The sequence below is a fragment of the Protopterus annectens genome, chromosome 7.part0 (genome assembly GCF_019279795.1).
Source record: "Protopterus annectens isolate FY-2018-M chromosome 7.part0, PAN1.0, whole genome shotgun sequence".
NCBI lineage: Eukaryota > Metazoa > Chordata > Ceratodontiformes > Protopteridae > Protopterus > Protopterus annectens.
Window position 1 is genome coordinate 484,470,561 of NC_056739.1, and position 22,291 is coordinate 484,492,851.

Below are 22,291 nucleotides of genomic sequence, written 5' to 3' on the forward strand. Positions count from 1 at the left end.
AAAGGAGTGAGTGCTGCAGCACTAAGCCTAACTAATATACATTTATGTACATTTCTGCCTGTGAAAACAGGTAAGAAAGCCAGCAAGTGCACAGGGATGTCTCCTACTGAATGAACTACCAATGTTCATAAGGCAATTCCACAGTCTGATTTTTTCTGGCTTTGTTGGTGCACTGGGGGAATGGCACAGCACGCAATCAGTAATACTCTGAATTATTCCCTTTTCTCCTGAATACACTTAATATTTCAGCTGACTGCTGCACTTACTCTCAGGAGTCTATACACAAAGTCATTGCAGTGCAGTCCACAGAAGTTTGGTGTAGACTGATTGAATTCTGAGTCTGTGTGGTCCCCTAATGGGAGTCCAAAACCCAGTATTGGTTTACTAGAATGTTTACATGCCTCTAACATTGGTTCCAAAGCCTGTTTGTACTTAATGTACTGTTTATTCTGTTAGCACATTTTATTTCTTATCAGTATTCTTGAATGAAGCTTATTCATTTGTACTGAAACAATCCTTTCCATTGAAACTGCATGTAAAAAAAGATATACATCTACTGTAATATGGTTACATTTCTAGCTCTATGCAAAGATAATATTGTATTTATGTCCAACAAACTAAGTTTAAGGGAGGCAGACATCTACTGTAAAAAAATTATGAGTTATCCGATACTGCATTGTAAGACATGTAGCTGTTACCTAAATGAGCAAAGAAAGAGTGATGGTTAGTTGACTGTCTGGTGCCAGGATCCATCAGATAAACGCATGCAGTCAAGTCCATGAAGGGCTAATACCAGTACATATGGGTCTTCACGAGTGGAGATGATCCTCCATGGACTATATGAACAGACATTACACAGCTGTTTCACTGCATGTCCCAGGCAGGTATGAGCCTAGCACTGAACAGCATTTTACCTGACTGAATGCTGATGTTGCCATATGTGCAAAACAATATTCTACTTCAATAATTGGCTTGGCTTATGCAGTCATCCCAGAGTGTAGATTATTTGGTTGGCCAAAATGAAATTCTACACCCTCATAATGCCTTTGTTTTGGCTATACCAACCAAATATACCTACCATTATAATTGGGCAAGCATAGGATAATATGAACATGTTACAGATTAATGCTAGGAGCATGTAAAAAAAGAAAAACAAACACATTCACTACAAACCCTCCTCACCTTGGAGGACATCATACCTCTCAAAATCGTACTGCAAAAAATGTGCAAAGACAGAAATAATGAGAGGGCAAGGGTCCTTCAGAAAATGAATGAAAACACAAAGATTATAAGACTAATATTTAAAATAGGTCTCTATTTTTGGGCCTTTGTCCACCTTTACTTTAGGGTCTGTCCAGATCCAAGAGGTTGAGAGGTATGCTACAGAGGCATTGATTGGATAGTTGTCAGTTAGAATGTTGCAGCAGATGCACCTGACGCAAAGGCACTGCTGCCTGTCTTTGGAAATATACATGTCAAGTGCCAAATTCACTCAATAACTATCAAATGTTAAAAAAAAGACACTGCACCCTGATATGTAAGGATGCAATTCTGACCTCTGTGCTTCCAGTGCAGCACACTTATGAATTTCACCTCTGACCTTTGACCAGCTACAAGCATGCTAGAGCGTCTACGCAATGTTTGGACTGAAAAACAATTGCGCTGATGAGCTTCTTCCATTAGCAATATATCAACTTCTCAATAAGCAATCAGTGCCTTCAATGCAGTCAGCCCAAATTCTCTTTTGCAGCCATAATAACACAAAGTATGAGAGTGACTAAAGCCAATGATACTGGTCTTTGAAACACTACCTTTCTGTCAGACTTGGAAAATACATTATGAAAACTTCACAGTACAGTACAATGTGAAATATGAAGTACGCCAAAGACAAATTCATTCCATCTAAATTCCAGTGCATCAGACAGCTGAATTTGATCCAAAAGCATCAGCCATTTGAAAACATGCCCTTGTACAGACATCAAAATGAAATAAGAGAAACAAAACATAACAGCATGTATAGCTGGCTTGACACCAAAGTAAAAAGGCAAAAGGCGGTTACTGTATGCAAACTATTGTGTAGAAGTAGATCATACCCCTCCCCCACACCAAAAAAATGACATCTTTTGAGAATGATGGAGTTCTACACATAGATAATTCTTTAAATTTCGTGGGGTTCCAATAATGTACTTCTACCTTACAAATTAGCAAAGTGGATGTTAGTCACTCAATAATGCAGTGCTGTCCTACTTATGTAAAGAAAACATGGAGTTATTCTATTGCAAGTGGAGACTTTTTTTTTTTTTGTTTTGCAAAGATGCATTTCATTAATACTGTTGAATTTTGTTATACTAGGTAACCACAACGGGCTTATTATTGGCCTTCATCCCTCCCATATATTTGTAGTTTAGATTTGCACTTGTTTACACATGTCACACTTCTTTTGTAAGAGCAGTAATCAAAACCTGTTCCTATTTTTTTGTGCCTTTGTTCGCTCTATTTTAGGGTTTATCCAAATTTCTTCAGCTGAAAGTTCCAGAGGTTGTCACTCACTCTCACACACATCTGTTTCAGAAGATGTATGCCAACACAAACCCTAACAATCAAGTAAAATTTGTTCCTATTTTGAGCCTTTGTCCCCTGTTTATTTTAGGTTTATCCTGGTATCTTGAGCTAAGAGTCAGCAGAGCATACCTTCCGACTGTCCAGATTTTTGGCTTGTATGTTTGGTCCCATACTCATAAAATACGTAGTTATCTGGCAAATGACTGGGGATTGACTTTATTAAATAATGACAGGCATTTGAGTTTTAGACTTCATATCATTCAGATAATACATGCTAATGGAAACCCTGTTGTTCTAGCCATACCTCTCAACATTCCAGATTTCCTCAGAATGTCCAGATTTTTGCCTCATATTTTTGGTCTGTTCCACTTATGTGTTTTTTCTGGAAAACGACAGAGGACTGAAGTCACTAAATAATGACATACATTTGAGTTTCCGACTTCATGTCCTTGAGAAAAATGCAAGCTACAAGAAAATCTGTTATTCTACCAACAATCTGTTTTTAGAGCAATATTTAAAACCTGTCCCTATTTCTGGACCTTTGTCCCACCACTATTTATTACTTTGTCTGGATTTCTTGTGTTATGAAATTGAGAGGTATGGTTCTAGCAACTTTCTAAGTTTATAACATCAATACTTAAAAGCTGTCCTTATTTTGGTCCTTTTCCCCACGTTATTTGTGTCTTTGTGCAAATTTCTTGTCCAGAGAGGTATAGTTAAGAGGTACTCAAACCTCTTAAGTGCTGCTGCCAGGGATCACATCACTCTCTTCATTTGTCTGCCATTTCACACACACACACACACACACACACACACACACACACACACACACACACACACACACACACACACACACACACACACACACACACTCTTCTGCTTTCATGCACGCATTCACTCACACATGCAGACAGAACACACTTTCTTTTTGTTTCATTTATTTTACACTCGCTACACAGCAAAAGTGCTGCTGAGCGAGTGTAAAATAATGCTCGATTGATCTCACTATTCATTCTCTCGTACACATACACAGTCTCTTCTGCATTCACACACACACACATTCTGCTGCTGTTCATTCTCTCTCATACATACATATATAGACTCTTCTGCATTCACACACACACATACTACTTTCATGCATGCATTCACACACACACACACACACACACACACACACACACACACACACACACACACACACACACACACACACACACACGTTTCTGGAAAGTTGGGAGCCTAATATACAAAGCTTTTATACCTTTCTGTGTGGTATTGTCCTGTACGGTTTTTCTCCATTCTTCACACTTGAAAAAGGCTGAGAATCAGCAGCAGAACAAAACCTAAAAATATTAACTAATACATTTTTCTAAGAACTGTAGGCACAGATTTTTTTGCAGTAAAATTACTGAACACATGTTAGTTTACAAATACTTTAACTGAGGTTTCACTGGAAAAAATGCTCCAATACTGTTTTTAGTCCTGAAGGAAACACCGTCATAAATAACAAGAGTTCCACTTATCCACTATTTTACACCAGCTGTTAACCCGGCAAGCACAGATAATGCCTATGTCACACTTGTGGGCGGAACCTCAGGAGAGGGAACTACTGATTTCACTGTGTCAAAGGTATGTCATGAAGGTGGAGACAAATTCCTCCAGAAAGCATGCGATACAAAAGAACTGGGGAAGGGCTTTCCTGCCCTATGCTACCAAAGCAGAGAAATGTACAATTTAAAATCCTTTTAATGCATTCTTGTAACTGCATGTGCCTGGGTTGAATTTACAGGGATAAAGAAAACTCACGGTTGAGTTTAAATGTGGTCAAGCCTGGAGTTTTCCTTTAAGCAAAAGAAACTCAAAAGTAATGCACATTTACATTGCTAGTTACTAAAACAAAAGTGATATATTACTATTACTTTGATACTATTTTGAAAAAGTAACACATTATATGACTAATTACTAGAAACTAATATTACATTAGCACATTACTCCCATCAGTGGCTAAAGTTGTCTTGGAAAAAAAGTTATCATCTATTCTACCCTTGCTACAGTGAAAAGTATAATTTACCATCTTTACATTAGCCATTTAATCACCGGATTGCACGCCCAGCCTGAGGAAAAAAAACAGTTGAAAATTGCAGTCCCCTGAAAATCAGATATTGCATATGAAGTGGATCATTCTGGCATAAAAAAATCTGGCAAACAGATATATATTGTTCCACAAAGTAAATTAAGCAAAAAAAAACATTAAGGTATGATGCTATAACAAGAACAGACAACTCACCTCTATGGCATGGGCTAAACAACCATTTGTCCTATCACTAATGCCAACAGTATTTAGTGCTTCTCGAGCAAAGTCATCTGCCTTCTTTATGAACATGCTAGGCTCCTTGTTGTTTATCAGGTTGGTAGACACATAATATGGCATGATGCACTGAAACAGAAAAGGCGAGTGTTAATTTGGAAGCAGCCCAATAAAGGGGTAAAGTGCACTCTGCTAACTGTTAGAATGTAGTACTACTCATGTCTCTAGGCTACGTTATGTAAAGTGGTATAGACAAGGTGTTTGATCAGGTTCTCAGATTTGTTACAAGGCACTGGTGTCAATATCTCTAGGCTAATGCTGTCAAGTACTATATGATATAGAATGACGTCTGAGTTTATAATTTTCTCAGATTCATCTTTCTTCACTGTTAGGCTTCATCTATACTTCATTTAATAACCGTCATGTTTCAGGAACAGCAGTTTTTTTTTTTTTTTTTTTTTAAGGGAAAGGCTCTAGAGAGAGGCTAGGTAACTACAACAGTGTGTAAGAGGTGTGCTTTTGGGAGGTCAGACATTAACTAAAGGTAGTAAATATGCAAAACTTGTCTGCAGGTACTGGTGTTGGGCAGGAAAACAATGGCTTAATTACTAAATAAGTCTCATGCTGAACAGCCAGATAAGTGGCTGTAATGAGAGTAGAACCACAGCTTTGGATTCAAGACAGTTATCCTTACAACCTGTTATTGCTGAACATCAAGCTGTATTGGGAGTAGAACAAGAAGTTATGTACTCACCATAACGTTCGATGTATGTAGTCCATCTTGCCTCACATTATTACCCGTGGGTTCGGAGCCGAACGTCAGCTCCAACTCGGCCAAACTTTTCTAAGCTCAAAGTCTTTCTATTGGCTGGGCTAAGATGGTATCCCATGCTGCCCTGCTCTATATCCCCAGATCTAGTTTGCTGCGAACACCAGCACTCATTTTCCATGCATAACACCACCCAAGGAAAGGAAGAACAAACCAAGAATGAAGGGAGCTCTGAAACCAGACCTAACCTCCAGATCCTCCAGGAAGGGGGAAGGGGGGTAAGTAAGAAAGTGAGGCGAGATGGACTACATACATCGAACGTTACGAGTACATAACTTCTTGATGTTATGTAGTCCAATCTCGCCTACATTCTTACCCGTGGGACAGCGTCCCTAGCACCTAAATCCTGGGAGGCTCAGTGGAAAATACTCCTGAGCACAGTGGAACCAAAGGAAGACCTGCCCCTAGATACCACATCCAACTTGTAATGAGTAACAAAGGTGTGAGAAGATGCCCAAGTAGCTGCAGAACAAATATCATCCATAGACAATCTGGCCCGATAGGCTGTAGATGTAGACACAGACTGAGTAGAGTGAGCCTTCACCAGGAACGGTAAATCTTTACCCCCTGAGGAATAAATGAAAGAAATGCAACTGGAGATCCACCTGGACAGTGTGACTTTGGAGACAGGAGACCCAATTCTGTTTTCCGAAAAGGAAACAACTGATCAGATTTTCTGAGGTCTTTGGTTCTGTGCAGATAAAAACGTAATTGTCTGTGTACATCCAATTGATGACATTTAAATTCTGCCTTGTTTGAGAACTGGGGAAAAAACACTGGCAACTCAATAGATTGATTAAGGTTACTGATTGACGCCACTTTGGGAAGAAAGGAAGGGTTGGGCCTGAGAGAAACCCTGTCCTTATGAAAAATCAAATAAGGGGGTTTGATTGATAAGGCTTGAAGCTCTGAAATGCGTCTGGCTGACATGATGGCTACTAAAAAGACAGTCTTCCAACAAGTGGCTGCAGGTTCAAAGGGGGATGAAGTAAGAGCCTGTAGAACAAAGTTTAAATCCCAAGGCATGACAGGTTCCGATACCGGAGGACGAAGTAACAGAGTGCCCTTCAGAAAAGCCTTACAAAGTCTATGAGCCATCAGACTAGGCTCGTTTGTGACATGAAAGGTAGAAATCGCCGCCAATTGGACTTTAATGGTTGCGACCACTGAATGCTGGCTAAAGAGCATAGGCAAAAACTCTAATACAGACGAAATTGGAGCCTTGTAACGGTCAGTCTTTTGGGTAGGAGCCCAGATTGAAAACCTCTTCCATTTACTGTAGTAAATCTTCCTGGTGGAGGGCTTATGAGAGAAAGGTAAAATATGAACCACCTCCACTGAGAAATGATGAAGCCTAACTAATGACGGAAGTGGAGTAGCCAGGCTGTCAATCGGAAGGTCTGAAGAGAGGGATGGAGCTGCCCTGCCGTGTGTCAGCAAGTCTGGTTGTGGATCCAGAATCCAAGGAACGTCCATGAGATAGGGATGGAGAAAGGGGAACCAAATTTGACGAGGCCAGTGTGAAGCAAGCAGAATCATTCTGCTTCCCAAGGCTTGCGCTTTCTGAATAACGTTTGACAGCAAGGGAACCGGAGGGAAGGCATACAGTAGACCAGAGGGCCAATCGTGGACTAGAGACCCTGGGTGACTCCCCCCCTGAGGGGGGATCAATGTGAAGTAGCTGCTGCATTTGGCACTGAGGGGGCTGGCAAAGAGGTCGCAGCAAGGCTGACCCCACCTGCGGAAGATCAGTTCCGCAACTTGACAGTTCAGGGACCACTCGTAAGGCATCAAAATAGCTCTGCTTAGCCTGTCTGCGATCACATTGGACTCCCGCGGAATGTGCGTTGCCACCAGAAAACATTGGAAAGACAGTGCCCACTGCCACACTCGCATGGCCTCTCTGCAAAGGGGATAGGATATGGTTCCTCCCTGCTTGTTCAGATACCACACCACTGACATATTGTCTGAGTGGATTGCAATAGTCCAGACAGGAAGAAAGCTCTGAAGTGCTTGCAATGCTAGTAGAACAGCTCTCATCTCCAGGACAATGATATGCAGATGCATCTCGTGCTCTTGCCACGTGCCTTGGACTGTCCTGCCTAGATAATGCCCCCCCACCCCATCTGGGAGGCACCTGTGGTCACCGTGGCAATCGGGGGCACAGGAACGAAGGGCTTTCCTGCATTCAGGTTGTCGGAGCGAAGCCACCAACTGAGATCCTGTTTGTACCTATCCGTGAGTAGAATAGGGTAAGAAAGTGGAAAACGTTGGAGAGACCACTGGGCAAAAAGTAACCACTGAAGGAGTCTCATATGTAACCTTGCCAGAGGGACTAACAATCGTTGCAGCCATTTGTCCCCAATAGTTGGAGGACCCATCTTGCCTTTGCTCTTCTCAGGGGGAGCAAGGCATTAACCTGTTGTTGTAGGACTGATTCTTTCCTGTGGTAGAACCGCCCGCATGAGGATGGTGTCTAGTTCTGCGCCTATAAAAATGACACGCTGTGAGGGGGAACAAGGCAGATTTTTCCCAGTTCAATGTGATGTCCAGCTGTTGACATAGGTTTATAGTAGCGTCCCTGGTCTGAATTAGTAGATGCCTGGTGGTGGCAGTAAGGAGCCAGTCGTCCAGATATGGAAACACTTGGAATCCCTGAAGTCTCAAGTGAGCAGTCACCACTGCCATGCATTTGGTAAACACCCTGGGGGCTGTGGTGAGACCAAAGGGCAGGGCTCAAAAAGTACAGTTGTGTACCTACCAAAAATGTAGATGTTCGAGTGTATTCACTGTTGCAGTCATTACACTTGGGTTATCCTGCTGGCAGGCTACCCGCAGTCTACCCGCAGTCGGCCTGAATTCCAAAGTCCTGGTCCGGCGTCGGTTGCTGTCACCTCTTCCCTGACGTCAGTGCGCCAGCAGTATAAAAGATGCAGCCGACGCCATTTTCTTCAGTTTTTCTTGCCCCAGATGTCAGGTGCCCCCAAAAAGGTAGGCTTAAAAAATCTGATTATAAAAAAGCATGCACATAACCTTCATCATAGGTTCATAGGTGTTTACTAGGCTATTGACCACAGGGGCCTTTTTAAGCCTAGCCATTCATCCCAAATGTCTGACAAGTTCTGATACCTTTGATAAGTGTAAGAATGGGCCTGGGTGATGAACCATTTGCAGGTTACCTGTGTTCATTAGGGACATAGGTGCCAAGCAGGGATGAATTTCCAGTTTCCCATCCAAATGTCCAAGTTGCACTTAGGTTCATACGTTCATACTAGGCTATCTGCCCTGAGGAAATTATAAGCCTAGCCCGATTCTGTATGGCTTATGCCACCCCCCTTGATTTGAGTATACTGTGCTCTTTAAGGTTTAGTTTACTGTGCCTCTGTCTAATAGTGACACGGGAGTAATCCCTGGGACAAACCTACGATCCCCCATCCACCTATCGAGATTCTTCTTGAAGAGATTCAGTGAGGTGCTCTGCCTCACATGAACTGGAATTCTATTCCAGAGCGAATGGAGCCTCTGGGTTATGAACCTGTCCCTCCAGCAAGTTCTATTTATTTCTGTGCTGAGGTTCAAGTCCCTCGAGCGTGTGGCTCTAAGGGATTTAGATTTACTGAGGTGGAGCATGTCCATTAATTCTGGATTTGACATAGCTTTGTATGTCAGGCATAGATCGCCTCGAAGTAGGCGGTATGCAACTGAGTAAAGCTGGAGGTTTTTTTTAACCGAGCAGCATATGGCATCTGTTTGAGACCCTTGATCCTCTTGATGAGATACTTTTGGGGTCTTTCTAATTGCTGCAGGTGTCGGGTAAGGTACATCCCAAAAGGGGCATTGTATTCTATGATGGGCCTGATGAGGGATGAATAAAGGGGCACGATTACCTCTCTTGATCTAGATGTGAAACCCTTCGTGATGAGGTGGGCTATGTAGAAGGTCTTTCTAACCACTTTGGCAATGTGGTTTTCAAAGGAGAGATTGCTACCAGCTTGGGTCCCCAGGTCCCTAATAACTTTCTCTGTACTTAATGGGTTTCCGCCTATGTGGTAATTTGTGGGCACATTGTTTTTGCCAAAAGGTATGACTATACATTTTTTGGCATTTAGCTTTAGACCACGGCGCTGGCACCAATTATCTGTCTCTGAGACCTTTTTGAAGGATGTTTGTGTCAGCTGGAGAGTTGATTATGGCGCCCAGTTTGCAGTAGTCTGCGAACTTGGTGAGCCATAGTCCCCCCACGTTTGCCTGTACCTCGGAAAAGTATACACCGAACAAAAGTGGTCCCAGGACAGAACGCTGTGGGACGCCACTTGTGACTGGTTTTGAGTCTGACATGGCTCCAGCAACTCTCACTCTGTGGGTTCTGTCTTTGAGCCAGTTTGCGACCCATCTTGTGACATAGGGGTTTATATTTAAGCTGGATAGCTTATCTATGATGCCCGAGTGGGGTATTGTGTCAAATGCCTTTGCAAGATCCAGATAGGCTGTGTGGACTACCTTCCCTTCATCTATGGCTTTGGTGACTGTTTCGAAGAAGTCAACCAGGTTCAAAAGGCAGGATCTGCCCTTGACAAAGCCGAACTGGGTAGGATCTAGTGTCTGTAGGTCCCCAATGTCTTTGTTTATGAGCTCCATGATGATCTTCTCCATAGCCTTGCAGACTAAGCTAGTCAGGCTTATGGGCGATAGTTTCCAGGGTCCGTGAGGCTCCACCTTTGTGGAGTGGGACCACTGTTGCTGTACGCCATTCTGTGGGCACATATCCTGTAGTGAGGCTGAGATTGTATAGCTGTTTTATTTGAGGGATTAGTTCCTCTTGGAGTTCATGTAGGACGCAACCTGGGACGCCATCTGGTCCCATGGAGGCAGTGTTCTTTGCTTTGGAGAGGGCAGCCTTCACCTGAGCATCAGAGATGTTTGGGAGGCAGCCCTCTGCTGGGATAGCTACTTGCTCTTTTGGGGGGGTGGAGAAGTTTGCACTGAACCTGTCTGCCAGGATATTGGCGATGTCTGTGGGTTCAATGTATTTTTTGTCGTTTAGAATCAACTCAGAACAAGTCTGGGAGTTGCATCCCAGGTTTCTAACATAACTGAAAAAAGCCTTATGATTGTCTTTGGTGTCCTGTGCAATTTTTCTATCGAAGCTGGCCTTAGAGGATTTTATGAGGGATCGTAATTTTTTGCTAGTACTGATCAGAGATGCCTTCCCTATTAGGGATTTTGCTCTATCATGTAGTAGCTTCCTCCTTCTGTTGTACAGTTTATTTATGGCAGGGGTCCACCAGACTGGATGCCTGCCTTTGGATGATTGGGTCTTGGTTTTGTTTGGGATAGCATGATCCATGCATTCCTGGAGATGTCCGTAGAATGAGTTTATATAGGATTCTGCAGTTTGGGCCGTAGTTTCCACTGGCCCTGGGGCCTTGAAGGATTCCACTTCAGTTTTGAGAAGTGAGAAGTTCGCTTTTGAGAAGTTTTTCACTGTGGTTTTCTGGGCTGGGGGTAGGGTCGGGATGTGGACATCCAGTGAGATTAATTTATGGTCTGATCTTACCAATGAGGGATATACTTCTGGTGTGGAGCATAGAGTCCCCATGTTGGTAATGATCAGGTCTAGTATGTTGTCTCCTCTTGAGGGAGTGGTGACTAGTTGTTCCATAGCATTTGAGTTTATAATTTCCCGGAACCTTTGGGCTAAGGTGCTGGGGCTTGAGTAGTGCTCCCAGTCAATGCTTGGGTAGTTGAAGTCGCCCAATATAATGGTGTTCGGAGAGATCTTCATGTTCTCCAATGTTTTCAGGAAAGCCAAGTGGGATTCCTGACTTTGAGAGGGTGGTCTGTAGGATGCTATAAACTGAAAAGCAGTCTTGCCCACTGTTAATTGCACATGGATGGTCTCTGATACTTCGTGCAATGCCACTAACCTGGAGGTGTGGATATCCTTGATATATATGGAAACTCCCCCTCCTTTTGTGGTTCAGTCTGGGTTTTGGGGCCGAAAAGCATGATATGAGGTATAGCCTGGTAGTGCTGGGGTGCTCTCTGGAGCCTTGAACCAGGTTTCTGTCACTGCACAGATATCGATGTTCTCCATACTGAGGAGAGCTTCGAGTGCGTGCATCTTGAGGTTAAGACTTCTGGCGTTTAGCAGCATTACCCTTAGTTTCTTGTTCCTTGTGCTGTCTATGGGGGGTGGGTTTGACTTTTGAGCCTTGCCTATAAAAGGCACTATGGGGGTGGCAAGAGCCTTTGCCAACATCCGAAAGCCCAGTGCAGACAGGTACAAGCAGTCCCTAGCGAAGCAACGTGGCTTGTCGAGCATGTCATCCCAGGCTGACGGACACTGGATCCCCTTTGAATGACACCAAAATTTTAGCCAATTGTTAAAATCGATCATTTTGTCTTTGTACTGTGGCATCATTCTAGGTGAGGGTAAGATGCTGCTCAAGGTCAGGGTCATACCAGCCTGGGCTACATGATCAGGGAGCTCCTCTACGTCTCTTTTCATGTAGTCCAGGGAGGTACGTCTCAGGTCATTCACACCAGCATGTACAATAACTGAGTCATATTTGTATTTGCTTTGGAGTGATCTCCATCGACAAGCAAATACACCACATAGGTTGTATAGAATAGAGAAGTACAGATAAGTCCCAGCAATGAAAGGGGGATGGTGGGAGGGTAACCTGGACTGCAACAGTGAATACACTCTAACATCTACATTTATGGTAGGTACACAACTGTACTATGTTCATCGTATTTCACTGTTGCAGTCATTACACTTGGGTTGAATCTCAAAGCTGAGGTTGGGTGGCTGGGCCTAAATAGAATTAGGAGTGGCTATGAGGCCCTGCAGAACTGCAGTGGCAAAGCCTGCTCTGGATATAGAGTAAAGAGGTAAGTGGTAGTGCTTTGTAAAGGTGTGCACTGAAGTCCAGGTTGCAGCCCCCAAAATGTCCTTGGTTGGTACTCCTCTAAGGAAGGCTGCTGAAGTTGCTGCTGCTCTGGTAGAGTGTGGCCTAAAGCCCTTAGGCACTGATTTGCCATGTTGTGAATAGCAGAAACGAATGCAGTGGCCTATCCATTTTGAAATAGTCTGCTTTGAAATACCTTTCCCTTGCGATCCTGCAGCATATACCACTAAGAGTTGCTCAGTCTTTCTGAAAGATTTAGTTTTGTCCAATTAAAAGCGTAGCTGTCTGTGTATGTCCAAAGAATGCAGAAGCCTCTCCCCCTTATTCTGCGGGTTTGGATAAAAGGTAGGCATATGTATGGTTTGGTTAAGAGCCACACTGGACACTACCTTAGGCATAAATGTTGGGTTTGTCCTTAGAGAAACCCTGTCGGGATGAAAAATAATAAAAGGTTCCACAGCCATTAGTGCCTGTAACTCTCAGACTCTTCTTGCTGAAGTTATTGCTAGGAGAAGAGCTGTTTTCCATGATAAGTATTTTATCTCAGCTGTATTGGCTGGCTCAAAAGGAGGCAGTGTGAGTTTTTCCAAGACAAAACTGAGGTCTCATGCAGGTACTGGAGCTCTCCTTGGAGGTCTTATGTTTTTGGCCCCTCTGAGATACTGCCTTAGCAGTGGATGAGAAAAAAATTGGTGGGTCCATATTGTAATGAGCTGAAATGGCAGAGGCATGGATCTTAATTGATGAGAAGGATAAGTCTTTGTCCAGCATCTCAGTTAGGTATCGTAAAATCTGAGGAATATTTGGTACAAGCGTGTCAATTCCTTGTGCCTGGTTCCAAGCACAGAATCTCTTCCATTCTTCTGCATAAGATTTTCTGGTGCTGGGCCTCCTGGCCATCAAAATAACATCCATAACTGCTTTAGAGAGAGGTGTGTTCTGAATGGTTACATAATCCGTCATGCAGCCAGATTTAGGGTTCTGAGTTGGGTTTGCAGGATCTAATTGTTTTGTTGGGTCAGCAAATGAGGGATTTGAGGTAATGTCCAGGCTGGGCCTTGAGACAAGCTCTTTAGGATTGGGTACCAGTGCTGGCGTGGCCAGTCTGGGGCAATCAGGATCATTTTGGGCTTCTCTTGTCCGACCTTTAGGAGTAGCTTGGGGAGGACAGGCAGAGGAAAGAAGGCATATACTGTAAGGGCTTTCCAGCTGAATGAAAGGGCGTCCACTTTTCATGCTTGTTTGTGATACGTCCGAGTGCAGAACCTTTGTAGCTGGCAGTTGTGAGGGGAGGCAAATAGATCTATGTCTGGGCATCCCCATTTCCCTGTTATCATGCTGAAGATTTGTGGATCTAGTTTCCACTCGTGAGGATCCATGAGATTTCTGCTTAGTTCGTCTGCCAAAGTATTTGTCTTTCCTGGCAGGAATTGTGCTTGCAGGTGTACTTGATAAGTCAATGCTGTGTTCCACAAAGTCATGGCTTGTCTGCAGAGGGCGTAGGAATGTGTGCCTCCTTGTTTGTTTATGTACCACATGACTGTAGTATTGTCAGTCTTTATCAGCAGTTGTCCCGGATGAAGTCGGTTCTTGAAGGCTGTCCGGGCATTTTGTACAGCTAGCACCTCTTTTTGTTTGATATGAAAATGCATTTGACTTGTGGGACATGCGCCCTGAATACATTTTCCTGCCATGTGTGCCCCCCAGGCATAATCTGATGCATCTGTTGTTAGTGTTTGCCTGGCTGTGGGTAAAGTGAATGGCTGTCCCTTGTTGTGGTGACAGGCCTGTGCCCATCATCGAAACTCCTGTTGCAGGCAGGGAATGAGAGTAATTAATGTTTCCAGGCTGTGGCAATGCGAGTCCAAACACTTTTTAGAAGCCATTGTAGTTTCCTCATATGCAGTTTTACATATGGAATTAGTAGAATGCAGGATGCCATGTAGCCCAGAGCCTGCAGAATTTTTCTTGCAGATAACTGGGTCTTTGTTGCCATGCTTTCGAAGTAAGAAGTCAGTTGCCTTTGTTTGTCTAGCATGAGATAAGCCATCTGGGCAGTTGTATTTAAGCTTGCACCCAGGAATATTATCTCTTGAGAGGGTATTAGTTTTGATTTCTTCTCATTTACTGTGTAGCCTAGGCAAATTAGTAATCTTTTTACAAATGCCAGGTGCTTTAGTAGAATGTCTTCAGTCTCTGCTTGAATAAGGCAGTCGTCCAAGTAGGGATATATTTGAATTCCTCTTTGTCTGCAAAATGCAATTACTGGTGCCAGGCATTTTGTGAAGACCCTGGGCGCAGTAGATAACCAAAGAGCAGTGCAGAGAATTGATAGTGCATTGAGCCAGCTATGAATCTGAGGTATCTTCTGCAAGACTGTCTGATTGGAACATGCAGGTATGCCTCTTTGAGGTCCAAAGTTACAAGCCAAGCCTTCTTGCCCAGCATGGGCAGAAGCTGCTGCAGAGTCAACATTTTGAATTTTGCAAAGTCCAGAAAAGTATTTAGAATAGACAGGTCCAGAATTGGTCTCCAGGCTTTGTCCTTTCTTGGTACTAAGCAAAGTCTTGAGTAAAAACCTTGTCCCTAATCTTGTTGTGACACTGGCTGAATAGCCCTCATGTCCATGAGAGACAAAACTTGTTTTTGTGCCTCTGCCCACTGATTGTGTGGCAGGTCTGGCATACCTTTTGCCTTTGGAAGGGTGTGAAAGTGGAACATGTAGCCCTGAGAGAGACTATAAGACCCATTTGTCCTGGGTGATCATGTGCCAATTTTGTGGAAAAAGTGTTAGCTTTCCCCCTAAGGGTGCTGCCAAAATATAAGTGCTTGGCATTGGCAGAGGGAAGTCATTGGGACAGTTTCCTATAAGGCTGTGATTTGTCTTCTCTGCTTTTGGAGATTGAAGCACCCCATTGTTTGGGCCTGTATGAGCCCTGGGGCTGTTGTCTGCCTCTAGAGCATCTGTATCTGCCTCTTTGTGGCCTGTCTGACACTGGAAAGGACCAATTCTTAGAAGGCCAGTTCCTGCTAAATCTGGGTGGCTGTACCTGTAAGAAATCCTTTACTGTCTGCATTGATTTAGATTTTTCCTTCATTTTCTTCAACACCTCTTCTGCCTGCCTTAACACTAAACAAAGTATCATGCTGTAATGGAGCATCCAATAATTTTGCTTTAACATTATCAGGCAGATTCTTTTCCTTTAACCAAGCATGCCTTCTAATGACAGAACCTGTAACTGCGGCGCTGCAAGAGGCCTCCAGTGAATCAAAACCACATTGCAAAGTATGCTTTCCCACTTGTTCAGCTGCATGCAATAAATCCTGCATTTCCTTGTTCTCAGAGCATTCAGAATTTGTCAACATTTTCTGCTTTAACAGTGACATTAAGTATTGCTGATATTTAAGCATATGAAACTGACAATTTAAAGCCCTTACAGCCAAGGTAGCAGAAGTGTAAACTTTTTTCCCCCATCTGTCCAGTGCTCTTGAATCCCTATCTGAGGGGACAGGGTTTTTTGCAGTAGAGGCCTTGACCCCTTTGGGACCCTGAGATATAGTTTCTGGGACAGCAGCATGGTTTTTGTATAGAAATTTATGAGAATCTGGAACCCTGTAGTATCTGTCTGGCTTAACAGGTGCAGGAGGTAAAGAGTCGGGAGACAGTCTGGACTCTGAAAATACATTATCTACAATGTCTAGAACAGATGGAATAGCAAGAGGCCTGTGCTGAGGTAGTAGACGAAAGTCTCTGAGCCTTTTCTTAGACTCTGAATAATCTTGGATCTCCCAGTGGAAATGCTCCCTCATGGTATTACTAAGACAAGGAACAGTGAACTTGTAAAAATAAAAATAACGAAACGCAACTGAATATAATGAAACAGGTTTAATTCACAACCAGGACCTGAGCGCTTTCACCCGTCACAACGTGGGTTTCATCAGAGTGGTCTTAAAAGTAGAGCAGCTGATTTATATACTATGTCTAATTGTATCAATCAATTACAATCAATTACTTAGGTGCCTAAAATCATTTAAAAAAATATATACATACTTTGTAAAAAATTCATTGTGAAATAACTTGTACTACTTATGTATGTATATACAATAAAGGACTTGACATAAAAACTATCACATAAATCACGCAAAACCAATAAATAGATTTCATTAAATTAATAATAATTCATTGAAAAGTTACTATAATTTATAACTGTTCATTAAAATATGCCTCAAACATTTAGGGAATATCTAACTTAACATCGTTCACCCTATATTTGACATAACAATAGAAAATACTAACTACATACTTAACTAATACTACTATTACTTATAATATAATTAATAACTCTAAAAATGTATGTTAATAAATATTAATTTATGTACACAAAATACAATAATGAATATCAAAAAGTTAACATAATGAAATTGGTAACAATTTAAAAAAAATAATAGCATTAGATGTTGAATGAATTCATTTTTAAATAGCTGGCTATGGAAATATGTTCATTTTTTCCTGGTTTGCTACACGCATTTAACCTTAGTTGCCATAGACACTCTTTAAACTCAAGCAGTGCATTAACATCTCCCTCTTTGTCAATGTTTTGTGGGATCCTATCAATCACAAAGAAAAGAAATCTCTTAAAATCTGGACAGTTTTTACTGTGCATATATAAAGAATTTGTTTCTTTTTTATTTTTAATATCTCTAATATGCTCATTTATTCTTTCTTTAAGCTTCCTAATAGTCTTCCCAATGTAAAATGCTTGGCATGATAAACATGTTGCTACATAAATTACTAACTTAGTGTTGCAATTTACGTGCCCTCATGGTATGCAGGGTTTCCCCAAAAGAATGATCCTCAGGAGGAGAAGCTGAAGGAATAGATTCTTCAGCATCAGAATCCTCATAGGGAGGAGCAGAATATCCCTATTCTGAAAAGGAGTCAGAGGAAATGGAAACCTGATCAGAGGAATCATATTCAGTGTCTTGCCTAGGCCTCTTATCAGTAGGGGGACAGGAAACCCAGATCAAAGTAATTAGGTCTTTGGCCATTTTGAGCATCTGTTTCTTAGGCATGGAAGTCTGTCCTGGAGAATGCTGTACTTGTTTCCTTGTCTTTAAAACTGTCTTAGTCTGTCTTGGATGCTGAAGTTGGCTTGATATAAAACTGATTAGGTCTGAAAACACCCTCAGAAGCCGATGCCTGCTCAGTGGCTCCGGACCCGTCTGAGGGATTAGTTTCCGAAGGCCCAATACCTTGAGTATCCAGAGGCCTAGTTGTCTCCACGTGAGAGTCGGAGGCAGCCTGTGGCTCTGAGGTAGCGGGTGTCAGGGGCTGCGAATGCGCCTCACTGAGAACCGGCAACTGGCCTAGAAGAGGCTTTGTCTGTTTTGGAACTCGGATGCCTGTCCTTTCCTTTATCCTTGTGCTTTTTATGAACTCCGGTCGTCGGCTGTTCCGATGGCATTATATAGTTAAACCTATGGCCAAAGTAATGAAATGCAAAATCGTACCGACGCTTAATAGTGCGTTGGTTAAATCTAGCACAAAACAGACAACTAGCAACGTCGTGGTCAGGGCCTAGGCAAGGAATACAGTAAGAATGAAAATCCTTATGAGGTATTTGCTTCCCACAAGAAATACAATTGTTAACTTTTTCTGACATCGGTCTGGAGCAAGAAAAAAGTTTCCCCAACGGGGTACTTAGCTTTATTGAAGACTTCGGATCTGAAATTCAATTTCGAAATCTCAGTAGTCGGCCGACCGGCACTTGCAAACTGCTTCTGCTTTGGGCACCGGCGGCAAGAAAGACTGAAGAAAATGGCGTCGGTTGCATCTTTTATACCCCTGGTGCACTGACGTCAGGGAAGAGGCAACAGCAACCGACGCCGGACCAGGACTTTGGAATTCAGGCCGACTTCGGGTAGCCTGCCAACAGGATAACACAAGTGTAATGACTGCAACAGTGAAACACGATGAACATCTGATAATGACTGGCTCCCAGCCGGAAACGCAGGTGATCTCTGGATGGCCTGGCCATTTTCATGTGGTAGTACGCATCCTTAAGATCTATCGAGCACATCCAATTGTCCTTCCCTTAAAAATTATGTAGTTAGTTATTTTCGTTTTATAGATGATCTTGTTTTTATTTGTAAAGGTGGGATATCTTATGTTGGTCAGTTTATAGAAGTTATGCAACATAACAGATTTGGACTTTCCTTTGACGGCATACAGGTGGGCAAAGATATAACTTTTTTAGACATGCATCTGATTTTGGAGGACAGCAATACTTTATGTAGGTCTGTGCATAGAAAATTTGCTGATAGTAATCAGTATTTGATGGGGACTAGCTGTCATCCAGTTCATAATTTGGTGCCCTTGCCCTATGGGAAATGTATGAGACTTAGACGGCTATGTAATACTGACATGGACTTCTTTAAAGAAATTAGTGCGACTAGTGAGATGTTTAGATTGAGGGGCTATAGTGAAGCTAGTATTCAAACAGCTACAGATAAGGTTATTAATGAACAACATAAAGTTGGTACTTATAAGTATAGAAGTAAGGAGTACAAGTTAGATGTTAGAAATCAAGAGAAAAGACTAGTTTATTTTGTCTCTACATATAATGTTTTCAGTGATGTTTTAATAGATACTGTTAAACACTACTAGAATTTTTTGTTTAGATCAATGGACCTAAAAAATGTATTGTCTAGGTCTTTAGGCATTTCCTTTCGTAGAGGTAGGAATTTAAGATATTTTGGTACATAATAAATTTAAATACCCCACTGAGACATTGCAATATAGGACCATGCAGAGACTAGGAACTTCACCCTGTGGTCATTGCAATGTATATGTCATTATATTGTTCCAACTTTTAAGTATATAAATGGCCATGTATGTGAGGTTAAAAATATATATAGCTGTAATACTGAAGGTATTATTTATGCGTTGAAATGTCTGTGTAACCTTGTATATATAGGAGAAAGTAAAAGGAAGTTTAAAACTAGACTGCAGGAGCACGTCAGGAATATTATAAATAATAAAGAAGATAGCCCTGTTGCTAAACATTTTATGCTGGCTCACAATTCTAATCCAAATGGGTTACAAGCCACTATCTTAGAACACATTATGAAGGGTGTATTTTCTGATAATTTGTATAAAAATAAGTTGTTATACAAAAAGTATTTTCATTTTGAAATATGACACTATTTCCTCAGGGTCTGAATGTGGAATGTAACTGGAGGCTTCTTATCTGATGAGAAAGTAGTATTGAGTATTTTTTAATGTTTATTGATTAACTGGTTTAGGCTGCTTGTTTAATTGTTAGATGTATTAGGGTATATAAACTGTGCAAGTTATGTGATGTTTTATACTCCTTGAAGGCGGCTGCCGAAACACTAGAGGTGCAATAAACTGGTGTTTTAAGTGGATTCTTCATCTGTGGTCTTCAGTTTTATCTTTTCTTTTTGGTTCGTGCAAAGCAACAGACATCTGCCTCCTGGCACGTATTTTCTTATACAGTGCAAAGCTAAGCATACATCTGTAAAAGTTTGCATCCCTCAAAAAGTTAAGCATGAGTATACAAAAGTTTTCATCCCTTGCAGGAAGAAATTCTGAAAGAGGGCAGGATACAGCACTATTAACTTTATCTTTCTTAACCAGGATTCAAACACTGCCACTGAAAACAAGCTCATCTCCACTTTGTTTGTATAGAAAAATTGTTTTCAAAGAAAAAACTTTTCTTACCCATTTTACAGCTTTTGCCAGCCATCAAAAGCAAGGAAAGAATATTTCCTTCAACAAATGAAGTCTCTAGTTGTACCAAGATATTGTGAGGTTGTCGGGAAGTAGCCACTTTCCGTAACCTAAAGATAAAATGCCCTCTCTCAATTTTAATATGACTCGTCTATAAAACACTATATGCCAACAGCTTTTCCTTTATAAAAAAAGGAACCATTCTGCCTACTTCTCTTTTTCACTCTCTCTCAGACACCAGGCACCTGAATGTTTTTCATCTTAGCCCTGTCCTCTTTATTTACTTAGTTTTCCTCCAAGAACTCGAATTTCACCTCCAAATTAACATTGCTACTTCAACATTATTTTCTCCTACTATATGAAAGGCCTCGTTGAAGGTAAAATGTTTGTTTGTTCAACGCCTTGAGAACTTCAGTCACTTTTAATTTACTTAGTACTGAACTTTTGAATCTCAGGCAGAATTTGTTCAGAGAACCTTGGGAGAAACACTGGATTTGGAGACTCGCCAACTTTCACTGAGTGCAGCGACTTTCTTCTTGCATCAGCCACATGGTTGATCCAGAAATTCAGCATTTGTAGCAGCTTTCCATCCCGATACTTGCCTTTATTTTTAGCCTCTTCCTCGCAGTCATCATAAACACAAACAGGCTATTACGCAGACAGCTTTTCATTAATTTGCTAAGAGTTCAACATCACTTTGTCAGATTCAGAACAGTCTACTGTGGGAGTGAGCAGGGTAACCATCCTATCTTGCTCATTTATCATTGTGGATCTTGGGCCAGATTCAAACAAGCCTAAACTAAGTGTACAAAATATGCATTCAAGAACATCCTTACCACATTTTTATGCTTTCTAGTCACTCAGGAAGATTATGCTAATTGTACATGTAGTCTACACTTTGTGATGACCTTTCTGAATCCCTGTCAATATTTACGGCTGCAAGAATATCAGTAGGAAAACTAAAATTAGGAGGAAGAAGCTGTGAGTTATGTCTGTGCTGTCTTGTTCAGTCAGAATGGTGTACACTTATTGTAGGCATTACTGAATCTAGGAGCTTGAGTTAATGTTACTTTTTAATGATTGCTGTAAAGTAATATTTACGATCTCATACTGTTTGTGCTTCCAGACATAAAACATTTAAAAAGGGGGCCACAGCATACGAAGGAAAATATATGTAACAATTACAAACTCCGTGTCATATGACTCACTAGCTTCTACATAGTTAATTCAGAATACAGGCTTTGGGAGGTTATATCAGATTTACCGCGTCTCTGGTCTTATTTACTTGATAACGAGACACTACAAGTAGAGAACACGGCTAATAAAACAGGTGAACTAATGAGCTGAAAATTCAACTTAAAACTAAAACATCCACTAGAAACAAAGAAGAGCAGAACTCGTGTTAATCACTTTTGTTCCAAATATAACCAGGATCATCATCAGAACACTTCTGCCCAACATTCATAAATTTAAATAAAAAATGTCAAGTAAGCTGGATAAACTGAATCAATTAAAATAAACTGACACATACTTAAGAGATAAATTATGTATATAAAACATCAAATATATTCAATGATGAAACAAAAACTAACATTTTATGTTAACAGAATCTTTTAACCCAAAAAGTAATTCTTTATCTTCTAAGACATTATTTGAATCTCCTTTTCTTAGATCCTTGTGTTATTTGTTCAGCTACAGAAAACAGGATCTTCTAACTTCTAATCCAAGACACCGGACATTTTGCATTTAAATGCATGACTGAAAGAAGTGTTCTAATGAAGTTCCTGGTTATATTTGGAATGGAAACACTTAACAGTTTATGATAAAAGACTTCTACTCCTGTTGTTCTTGGTGGCTGGTTTTGTGAACTACAGAGCTAGTTAGGATTTTTTCTGGATGTAGGGGAATCAGCAGTCTTCACAGGA

The 22,291-nt window shown here is 41.5% G+C and overlaps 1 protein-coding gene across 1 annotated transcript in view; it reads right to left on the bottom strand.

The window, feature by feature from the left end:
- LOC122806553 (very-long-chain 3-oxoacyl-CoA reductase-like) overlaps window positions 1-22,291 on the bottom strand; it is a 529,905-nt gene that overhangs the window by 50,404 nt on the left and 457,210 nt on the right. Inside the window, exon 10 of the mRNA XM_044077080.1 lies at window positions 4,850-4,999. Within this exon, the coding sequence (XP_043933015.1) occupies window positions 4,850-4,999 (150 nt within the window). The remainder of the gene's footprint in view (window positions 1-4,849; window positions 5,000-22,291) is intronic.